The sequence below is a fragment of the Pocillopora damicornis genome, chromosome 4 (genome assembly GCF_964200805.1).
Source record: "Pocillopora damicornis chromosome 4, jaPocDami1.2, whole genome shotgun sequence".
NCBI lineage: Eukaryota > Metazoa > Cnidaria > Anthozoa > Scleractinia > Pocilloporidae > Pocillopora > Pocillopora damicornis.
In genome coordinates this window covers 6,275,933-6,287,467 of record NC_142673.1, presented here as the reverse complement: position 1 = coordinate 6,287,467, position 11,535 = coordinate 6,275,933, and the positions used below count along the sequence as shown (strand labels likewise).

Below are 11,535 nucleotides of genomic sequence, written 5' to 3'. Positions count from 1 at the left end.
TTCACATCTCGGAAAAAATAATGTGAACCGTTTAGATCAATCGCGGAGAGGCAAAAACTTTTCATAGATTATAGCTACGTGTATTATGACATTTTTGGTTTTGAAGAACTAGTATGGTCATGTTCGCAGTCTTAATTATGCCTGAAACTAATTTTCAACCATGAGAAAATGAGGCGAAGGAGAGGGGGGCAGAGAGGGCTGGGAGGGCTGGGAGGGGAGGGAGGCCAGGGGGCAGGGAGGGTGAAAGGAAGGGAAGAGAGGGGGAGGTTCCTTGTTTAGGCTCTGAAGTAAGGTTGTTCAGAGTCAATATCTAGACCAGCATATTACCTAAAAAATGTAACAAGAATAAGATCAAATGTAAACTGACGAATGAAAAATAAAGGTTAATCGTAGAAATACAAAGTCTATTGCAGACTGATATGTAGAAAAAATATATTACAGTTAGCACCCTCTGATCATACCCAGCTTGTTCCTTATTTTAGGCTAAAGTGTTTTTAAATTCAATTTCTTGCATTAGGGTAAAAAGGTTTCTTTGGTCAGTATTGTAAAAGAAACATCAGACTTAGAACGAAGACAGGTTGTTAGTATTGGTGTTGGTTATTATTCAGCTGGTGCTCACCACGAGGGTCATGCTCAATTAGCTACTTTACGCGTGAAATTGCGTGACAACACGTTTTCAGTAAATATAGTCACTATCCAACATTGCTGACATCGAGCATTTTACCTAAATTGTCTGCTTATCGTGATATGACGATCCAGCCCATGTAACTTATTCCACCTCCGCATGTTTTGATGATAAACAGGAAAATTATATTCAGGGATGTTTAAAAGGACGACTGTTTATGAAGAAGGCTGGATGGCAGCTGGAGAGACCTTTCTTACAATTAAGTTACAATTAAGGGTAGTGAGTTCCTTATAACACTGAAAAAAAAGACAATCATTGCGATACTTCATTTTGACGTCCTCGGTTTTCAACATGATAAGACAATATCTGAGTTTGAAAAAGTCTAGACGCTATGGATCTAATTTGTTATTCTGAGGGTTCAAACATATTTATTTGGCAGGGTGGATATACGAATAATTGTGGTGTAACAATCGCGCGAAGAGAAACTTATTTAATAACTTTTGACCAAAATGCGGAGAAGGGAAAGGTTATCTTGTGCTGTGGGAAACATATTGAACGATATTGTCCGAATGCTGTTGACATCCTTCCAATTCCTGTTTTTTGTAAATGTTAAAGAGCTTCGAGCTTCGCAGGTGTCAATAATAACATTTACTGGTCCAATATCGGAAGCAGTTTTCTCAGTGCTCATTGGTTATTTTGGTGATCGAGTCGATATTCCTTTCATTTCAAGGAAATTCGGAAGTAAATCTTGGCATCTTATCGTAACATGCTTGATGGCAATATCAACTTTCCTCTTTTGATGAATCGTTGCCTTCTTTGTGAAGGCAGAGAGCAGACCTGGCTTCCAGTTTTTTATTACAGCTTCTTAGAAGCATTGAGGGGCCTGTCGTTCAACATGGTGGAGATAAATCATCTGGCCTTTATCACAGCTTTCGCTAAAAATGTGGAGCAGGCAACAACTCTTAGCACCCTGAGGTTTGTTTCAAAGTTTAGGTGTAGGTGATTTCGCATATGTTGTAATTGGTTTTAGATGAATTCAAGGCTGTAGAATCATTAAACGAGGCGTAAAGTTACCTGAACTGTTTAGCTCTGAATCCTCAGTCGGATTAGTATTTCGATTCTTAGTACATTTGGCCAAAGCTTGCACAATGAGTTTTAGGGGAACTTTAAAAGACTTAAACGGCCATATTTTAGCCTAGAAAACTCACAAGTTTCAAAATAAGAAACACAGAAGCGATATAAGTTTTCTTTCATTTTCAAAACTACGTGATGATGGCGCGAGTGTAACGAAACACAAAAATATGTACATCATTATGGAGGTTCATTGTGCGAGCCTGGGCTACCGTGGTTGTCATTTGTGGTTGAAACGTAACTGTGAAAATAAAAACAAGGAGCGATGAGAAGATGTGGAAATAGGCTTGTCACAAAGTAACTTACTAATAAGGATACAATAAAGTTTCAGTCATTTTATTTTCTCTGGTGATCTAAGACTGTGTTCACCTCCTTGAGTGGAATTTACGCGTTTACGTAAACACATTATTTCACATTATTTGTTCCGAGATGTGAACAGTTTTCCAAGCGCGAGGTTCGAAGAAAACTTTGAGCTATCAATAGAAAACAAGAAAATCTGAAAAAATTTTGAAAATTGATAGACTCATTTTCAATTAAGATACAATGATATTGTTATAATTATTAAATATAGAAGATCACTATTTATTTAAAATTTAGGAAAAGTACACTCTCGTCCATCATGGTGCGAGAAGTTATTACGACTTGTCTCCTTTTAATAACGGAATTCTACGATCGCAAAACTTTTCATGTAAAATCTAAACAATAACAGACAGAAATGAACTTTATAATCTCTTTGATTTTAACTTGATAGAAACTCTACACATAATGCAATTTTCAAAGAATTCAAAGTTTTGAGTCCTCAGAACAAAAATCCACCACCACGATGGAGGTATTGTGACTATCATCCAAGCTGTGGCTTGACGTTGCTTTGACTCCCGATGGACATTGGTTAACTTGAACATCAAACGACGATTGACCGTGTAGAGCCTCAACATCTTCTGAAACTAGAAGAATAAATTGACAGAGGAAGTTTTGGTTCACAACAAAGACAACCACGTGTAATATTGACTAGCAAACCTGAATCTTTAAGTTTAAAACCGTCTTATTAACTGAGCACGACAGTACTACATAGACGCACAACCATCGCGAGGTAAATGCATTACGCAGGCTTGTGTCATTTAATAAGATTTCTAATGTAAACAGAGGAACGCTTGACACGATTGCGTCAGGGGGTAATTAAGAGTATTTGCAGTTATTCTCCATGCGTTACCCAAGTTAGAGACGTCTAACTGCTTGACAATGTACTTACCTTTACTTTTGCAGATAAAGTTAGATGGTTGGAAAAACAAAACCAGCAAGAATGCCACCAGAGTTAATACTCCAGGCGCCATTACAAACACATGCCGTACGTAGTTGCTAACCGCCTCATTTGAGCTGGTTCTAAATTGAATAAAGGAATTGAGGAGTTTACTAAATAATTTATAATTTTAAAACTTTCATTACAATTTAAAATGGTCAACGATGGCCTGGTCAAGCTGGTAAAGACAAACCTGTTGAATACACTTTTCGAGTTTTAAGAAATCGGCTGGTCATCCGTTTTAAATACCATGTTTCTTGTTCCTTCTAGGGTAAATTACAATAAAGATTTGATAGACTAACCTTTTTTTCGGATAAAATTCCTGTATACCAATGATAAGTGCACCACTTGAGATTCTGGCAATTACAGTGATAATGGAAAACACTGATCCACTGGATTCCTGAAAGGAAATCACCGTATTAACTCATTAATCTCAGATGGGAAACCAACATTACTTCTACTCCTAAGACCAACAGGTCTTTAATTTCTCCTCACATTGTCACTGCTGAACCAAACATTTACGTCAAGAGAGAAAAAGGTACTGAAATGATCGCCAATCAAACTGAAGGTCTTGATTGTTAAACCCTCTGTGATTGGCCTTGAAAACTCGCAACAATCTTTCAACCGATCAGATGTCACTCGAAATTTCCCAAACTTCAGGCGATCTAACTGTATTTACTTTAAATTCTCATTAGCTGCTTGTGAGATTTTCCTCCGCTCTGGCTAAGAGGTGTGATTAGTATTTATTTTGTATTGCGACATTTAAAAAAAATTTCATGTCATTTCAATTTCAAAAATGACTACTTTTTCAGTCAATTGGTCCGATAGCTGGTTGAAAATACATTGTAACTGAACTGATCAGAGTTTGCGACTTAGCCTCTCCTCGAAACCTTTGAAGCTTGTTTCAAAGCACTAACCTTATTTTCCCCGATCAGCTCAGTGATGAAGACCAGTGCCATGACGCACATAATTGACAGACCACTTCCTATCATAACCATTGGTGCATAAGTTGATTGTCTGGTGGAGAGGGTTTGAAAATAGCTCCAAACAGCGCCACCCATCACTAATAAACTTGCCAGAAGGTAGCTCCACTAGATGTGGATATCAACGAAAGTATGAAAGTTATCAAGACTAATTTAACAAATAAAGTTGTTCTTGGTTCTGTAACAAGCGAGAGACATAGAAAAGATCCGAGAATCCCTTAAAGAATCGAACTCCTGACTATCGTAACTTGAGAAAAGATGGTTCATGCGTCGAGTTAAGTTAAATAAAGCCATTAAGATGATCGTTGATTTATTTCCCCTCTCAGCTGATCATCATCATCAAGTAGATAATCCGAGAACTGGCGCAATCAATGTATTTCCACCATCACAAACGTGGAATGACCAGCTAGAAAAAGCTTTTAATCTAGGTCTTACCTTACTTCCAATTTTCCTTTTCAGTTTGTTACAGGCTGAACTCGCTACAGAGCCACTGGTTAGGAGGACCAGTGGAAAATAAGCGGTAGCTGCCTGATTCACCGAAAAAAATACGATGATATTATTATAATTATCAATGAGTTTGAAAACAACGGAGCACTTCAGACTGAAATATACCTTGGGAAATGATAATCCCTCTGTGAGGAATAGCGGTAAATAGCCGTGTACAGAGTCCTGCGAAAGGCGTGTACATGTAAAGATAATGGCTACCTGAGAATTAAAACACGAGAAAAAATATCACGGAGAGTCAATTAAATTAACAAACAAAGATAGTTGGAAACGTGAAGGTTTACCATATACACGTGTGGATCTTTTAGCCAGTTTTTGATTCCTTTTGGACGTCTTCCCTCAGATGGAGAACTAGACGTTTGAACAGGGAGGCCAAGAAGATCAGGGTTATCCCCTGAAGTTAACGAATTATCTGTGGTATCGCAACCTTCTGTTCTTTCGATTTTTCTGCCGTGTTGTTTTGGAATATTTTCATCCAAACTCGTTTTGTTGTCAGGCGTGTGATCGAGATTTATTCCCTGTCGTTCTGTTCCGTTCATTGACGGCATTTCAAGAAGTCCAGAAGGATCGAAAGTCACAGACTTTTTTTTCTTCCTAAGTGATGTACCGCAGAGGCTTTCCTTCTTACCATCACCACCTCCATCATCTTCAAATCCAGAGTTAGAGAGACCAAATTTACCATCATCCGGAAAAAGCACCATTCCATCTTTTCTTTGCTTAAATGCGGTACAAAAAGATGTTTTGGGGGCCGCACTGTTGGTCATTTTCCACATATCTGTTTCAGTGGTGTTTTTGATCTCTTTTTGTCTAACGTTCCACGACTCTTCATCAGTTGCATGATCGTCGGCTATACCGTCCATTGTAACTTGGTTTTCCACGACAGCAAAACCTGTTGGTTGTTTGTGCTCTTCGTGTTGTAATCTCAACAGGATGCCGTCAAAATCAAGCATTAGCGGACTCTTCTTGCGTTCACGATCAAGATGCTGTACTTCTAGAGCAAGTCGTATTTTTGTGTCCTCACTTTCAGGATTCTTAGTGGTCTCCTCTTCCGAAGACCACGGCTGATCATGATTTCGATCAGTGTCATCAATTTTCCCGTCGACAAACATAGTAACAGCAAACTTCTGCAGAAGACTTCGTTTTCTGATACGCATTTCATGGCTTTTTGTTTCTCCACATCTGTTCATTTCACTTCGATGTTCCTTATATTCAGTTGAAGCCATAACCGTGTCAGTAAACTTAAAAGCAAGACTGGTCCGTCTCGAATCTTGAGCAAAAAAACAAAACAAGCAATTAACGAACGTCTGGTTTTTCTGTGTCAGGGTTCAACGGTGGAACTAAATCGTGCCAACTTCAGCAAAATCTCTGTCGGATCAACCATTAACATTTATTCCCTTAAAATAATCTCAAATAATATTTTCATAAAATGGGATATATGGACTTTTTCTCGATTAGTTTTTGTTCTACTTCTTTTCCCCGTTGGAACTTGTTAGTGAAGAATCTGAGTTACCTAAGCTAAGCTAAAGGTTTTGCGCTGCGCTGAAAAAAAGTTACCGTAAAGTTGTCTGAAAAGACGATCCTTAGAACGCTGGGTTGAGAGATGAAACTCTTTGCCCCATCTTTGCCATCTTCTTTGCTGGTTCTTCGAAGTAAAACTCGAGCTACTAACGTAGTCGACATTAAGCCTCTTAGCGGAATGCAGTCTAGAAATAACTGAAGAGAGCTTGTGGGTTTGATATCCTTACTGTGACCACTAATCTTAATCTCCAATTGATTTGCGCTTCTGAACTAGAAATTTTGCTTTAAAGAGGACGTTTTCTAAACATTTCAAGCAAAATTGATGCTCTCTCCAGATAAGATGGCATGCCTGCACACAGTCATGGTTAATAGGTTCTCAAAAATATCGAGGCAACAATACACTAAATATTAAGAAGCTCCATGCAAAAATAAGACCTATCCCCCTTTAGATGAAGACGAGCGGAGTTCTTAATTTTTGTAGTTTAGTTTGATGTCGGAGAGGACGTTAATTTGCAATTTTAGCACAAACAACGACGGTACACCACAGTACATATCTATAAACTTACTGGCATCTTCGGGTCCAAACTCTTCAATGACTACTCCAGGAGCTTTCTGCAAAATAACAGGAAAGTGGCCAGAGTGAATTAAAGGTTGCTTCAGGCAATGTGCAGACCATACCTCTATCCCTCTGGTCACGCTATGTAACTTCATGACCCGTTCAGATTAATAGACATCTTGTTGATAAATCAAATGATGAACGAAGAAACAATCGCACAAACGCGCTGCTATTAGCTCCAGGGTGTTGTCTGCTTTCCGAACGCAAAAATAAATCTTTGTACGACCAATATTTGAAAAGCAAATATCTTTTTTGCTTCCTGTCTTACCGTAAGATCCGTTATGGCGCTTTCTTTACTCTGACATTTTTTATGTTCCTTTGTACCAATGTGGAAGATGGCTGCAAAGAAGAGTCCTGTTCCAGTAGCAATCCAAGAGAGATACTGTTTAGAAAAGAATTAATCAACTGGCATTTTAGTCCTTTAACTCCAAGAAATGATTAACTTGTAACCTCTGCCAGTAATAAACATACATTCTTCAGCCAACAGCTGATGAGAATACCCATACTTATCAGGTAAAAGTTGTTATCTTAAAAAAACAATAAATTCTCAAAATTAATTTACAAGGAAATGCAAAGCAGCTCCAGGAGAGAATTGGCAATCAAATCTTGAAAGTTGAAGGGTTAGGGACAAAAAAAAGATTTTTAATGCCAGAAGAGATGTGTGGAAGGAGGCTGGCAGGCTGACAGGCAGCGCAGGGAGAGAAAACTAAATTGCTGCAACCCGTTTTGTAATTGCCCTTTTTTTCATTTCATTGTAATGAGCTTCTGCCTGTTTGTCAAAGCATATCGTGGCATAGAACTTTTAACGAAGCTGCTACTTACCACAAAATCTGGAAGGCTCTGTGGTCCCAGAGTAACGCTATGGTCGTGTCCGAAAATACCCCAGGCGATCACGTATATGTAAATACCACTCAGGAAGCTGAACATTGTCCTTTGAACAAGAAAAAGAGAATAATTAGGAAAATTGCTCTACAAGATGAGTTAGGAAAAAACGGCCTCGGGTTGTCCGTGCTTGAGTTATACAAGTGATTTATACAAGCATATTAAAAACAAATACGATTACCGTATAAACTGTGTCTAAAAAAATGTCTCTTGAAGCAGACTTCGAATTCATAGCGCTAAGAGCTGTACATTCTCGACGGAGTCAGTTTCAGTTGTAATAAAAGTGATTTATCCCACAATGCTTAAACAAATGTTGTACACAGAGATCAAGAAGGTGTAACAGACAATTGAAAGCCATTCACCATGATTTCTGATAAAAAAAAAAACAGTGGTTAAAGAAAAAAGGAATGATAATGCTCATTAAAACTGATGTCAAAAAGTGCCAAGATTTTCGCCCGTCGATCTTTGAAAGAAAAATTTAATTTTGACTGAAGAATTAAGCTGCCGGCAGAGGTCGTTGAAGAAATTTTCCACCGCGCACAATAGCTGTTCTCTTGTCCGCATTTTAACCAGAAAGTAGACGCTACCAGTCCATATGAAAACTTCGCAAATTAGTTGGATACAGATTTATCTTGATGCCTAGTGGAATTCTTATCTACAGTAAATTTTTTTGTTCTTATAACACACGCACTAAATTTGCCTTGCTTAAAGGAACTCGCTAAACCATACATTGCCGCTAAAACTCGACTGTGGCTTATTATTCTTGAGAGTCATCAAATTGATGAAGATGGAGGTTGATGATAGTGAGACTAATTTTTGCAATTTTGATTTGCCTCTAACCACATCTTTAGCGTTGCCTTGTTTTCAGAGAGAAGCTGAGGAAGTGGAACATCAAACGATAATTGATCTGCTTGAGCCTCAACATCCTGCTTGTCTACACAGGAGAAATGGCACGCGAAAAGGGTATGCATTGGAAGGCATAAAACAATATATGTATAAATTTCTCACCGCACACAATAGCTGTTTTCTTGTCCGCATTTTAACTAGAAAATATATGCAATCAGTCCATATGAAAACTTCGCAAATTAGTCGGATACAGATTTAATATAATTATCTCGAATCATGTACAAAATAACTTGATGCTGTCCTTAAATGCAACCTCAAAAGTAAATCCCTGCCTAATTGGCCGCTTGAAACTTTTTGGAGTGTTATAACTAGAGCAATTGACACGAAAATTTTATTCCTCACATAGGAATACAAGTTGCCGTCCATTATGGCCAGTAAGGTCAATCAATGGCTGAATGCATGAAAAAACTGATGAATACGTTCGAAGCTTAATTTCACTTGTGTGAACACTAAAAACAGAGGTCTGAGCAGACATACGCATAGCTGGAAGGTTTTTCATTAAATTAATGTTATTTCCTATAACTTTTATAAAGCAATAGGCAATGGTACTTAAGTCAACCGGCTTACGCTTATGTAGTGTTGTAGTGAAAAGCAACTTTAGGAGAGTCTGATTATGAAATAAAAACTTTGCGTCATCATCTGATTAGCAAAAATGTTACATTATGACGTCTTCCGTTTTGTTAGAGATCAAAGATGACGTCAGAATATGCTCGTGGCATATATTATATTTTTACCACATTTTGACTTATTCTGTGATTCTTGAACTGTAAACCCGCATCAACATATAATTAGTTTGTTTTAGATGATAAAAAAGGAAAATTGGGTAAATGGCGACCTAAACTAAGCGTCTGTCCTCCAGTAGATCTTTGGTAAGAGCCCAACAAAATGGGTGAACAGTTAAATTTAATTTAATTTAATACTTTTATAAATAGCGAACCTCATGGCGCTAAGATCTGTTTGTTCCTCAACCGAGACGGCTGTAGCTGTGATGAAAGCCAGGTGATTTATCTCCATCACGCTGAAACACATGTTAAACAGTGAAAATAAGAAACCGTAATAGACGGTGGGAAGCCAAGTTTGATGACTTCCAGTACAGAGAAAGCAACGGTTGAAGCAGAGAGGAAGTACGATTCCCATAAAAACCGTTGCCATAAGATGCCATGATTTTCGCTTTCCAATTTTCTGTGAAAGAACGGGTACTTTAACCATATCACAAAGGTAACCAGAGATTACTGAAGTCAACGCGTCGACAATTTGTCCAAGGAGTATTATAAGTCCAGTGTTCGCAGCTGAAAGTTCCACTACCTCCATGAAAAATAGGAGAGAAAATAAAAACATGCACTTGCAGAGGTCATTGAATATACTTCCCGCTGCACACAGTAACCTTTCTCTTGTACGCATTGTAAAAACGGGTCTCCTTGGTCTGGACACGCTACTCTCTCTCTCCCACACTTAAACCTGCTTCCATTCTATCGGTAGCCCACTTCTACCACTTTTATATGGGTGTGTGACGTTCCCACTTGATAAGGAAATAATGCACCAATCACAGCCCGCTTTTTGTCTTCCAGATAGTCAATCATATTAATCGCTCTGACGTAGGGCTAACGCTTGAAACGTGAGCCTTTTCACTCTTTGCGGTGGCCAATTCACGTTTTCAACTGAGTCGTTAACACTAAATTACTATGCCAACATAGTCCTAGTGAGGTTTCCGCGGTGAACTTGTCATCATTTTCGCTTGGGGCTTCCAGAGATTTTGAAGATATCCCATGGATGGAAACCTAGGTAAATCTTAAAAAGTTAGCATAGGTCCTCTATTTGTTCGTCGACTAATGTCAGGGGTAAAAATCTACATCTTCAGTAAAAGTTCATTTTATTTTTCTGAAATTATTCAATTGTCGTTCGATGTGAGTCACTGAGTAACTCACTGATATTTATAACATATTTTGATGTCTTCTGATGCCCTGAATCCTTTTTATTCTTATCATTTTATTCCTCCTCTTCTTTGGTTTGACCTTTCCCAGGTCGTTGTTGTGCGCATTTAGGTTGCACTTCCACCTCTTGATCTAGTCTTGACAGGATCCCTTCCTAAAACCGCGCTTAGAGACTCTTCTTACGTTCACTTTCTAATTGCTGTACTACTACGTGATGAAGCAGATATTGACGGAAGTTGTAGACCGTGGACGGAAGTTGCATTCCCATATGCGTAAACGAAAGTTGTATCGCATTCTACCCCTCCCTACTCAGTGAAAGTCTAAAATAATTTCGATGAAGCTCAGAAACTTACGTGGAAAGAAATAAAACATTTGTATTGTTTAATAAAAATAATAACTTCAAATAACATTTCCGAACTTCTAAAAATGCAACTTGAGTCGAGAAGCCGAAATGTTAACACTTTAGGCCCCGTAGCGGGTTCATTTCAACACAAGTTGTTACTACAAGGAAAAGCATCAGAGGCTGACATATTGGTAAGCCGCGTATTTGCGTTCGTCTTTAGTTGGTATAAAGTAATCATTGCTCTATCATTGTGCTTTTCGTCAGGAGCTCTTCAACATACAGTCCACACATCAATCACAGCGGCCAAGATTGTTCTTTGTTTCTCCCGTTCAAGCTTCAGCGGATTGTTTGGAAAAGGATTACAAGGAGTTTTGAAATTATTTTCCCTTTATTTATAACTTAACAAGGTTCTTTAATGTCCTGTTACATTTGAATATTTAATTTCAACTCCTCAAATTGGTTCAATTTACATATATCACACGAAACAGTTTTTGGCTGATCCGGTCACAGGATAAATTTACGATCTCTTCTCTTCTTCTTGAGGACTTTGGTTAATTGTTTTTTTCTGGCCGAGCCTTTTGATTGAATTTTTTTAAAATAATTACTGTCGCAACATCTAAAAGTAGTCGCGTGGTTATGGAAAAAAATAGCATAGTGGCTATAAAATTTATTCATAAGAATGTACAGAACTGAATCCTACCCCAGCCCCCACAATATTTTACTCTGACTAAAACGAATCAAGCTCGAAATGCATTGAGCTAATCTTTTGCGTCGTTTGAAGGCCTAGATACTACTACCG

At 38.2% G+C, this 11,535-nt stretch overlaps 1 protein-coding gene across 1 annotated transcript; it reads right to left on the bottom strand.

Annotated features, from left to right (window-relative positions):
* Positions 1-2,524: 2,524 nt before the first annotated feature.
* Positions 2,525-9,863, bottom strand: LOC149046605 (uncharacterized). The gene is made up of 12 exons (XM_089203392.1): positions 9,400-9,863; positions 7,497-7,605; positions 6,943-7,056; positions 6,625-6,670; positions 5,627-5,807; positions 4,825-5,536; positions 4,649-4,741; positions 4,472-4,564; positions 3,971-4,144; positions 3,356-3,453; positions 3,006-3,136; positions 2,525-2,700 (listed from the first exon to the last, which is right to left on the bottom strand). The coding sequence occupies exons 1-12, from the start codon at positions 9,861-9,863 to the stop codon at positions 2,540-2,542; spliced, it is 2,376 nt and encodes a 791-aa protein (XP_089059518.1). The 3' UTR covers positions 2,525-2,539.
* Between the last annotated feature and the right edge of the window lie 1,672 nt (positions 9,864-11,535).

Bases quoted from the DNA above. Each gene is read 5' to 3' on its own strand.
- LOC149046605 (XM_089203392.1), bottom strand. From the start codon at position 9,863: ATGCGTACAAGAGAAAGGTTACTGTGTGCAGCGGGAAGTATATTCAAT. The intron at 4,742-4,824 runs GTAAACCTTCAC...TTTAATTCTCAG, and splicing joins AAGATCCACACGTGTATATG to GTAGCCATTATCTTTACATG. The intron at 4,565-4,648 runs GTATATTTCAGT...TCGGTGAATCAG, and splicing joins AGGGATTATCATTTCCCAAG to GCAGCTACCGCTTATTTTCC.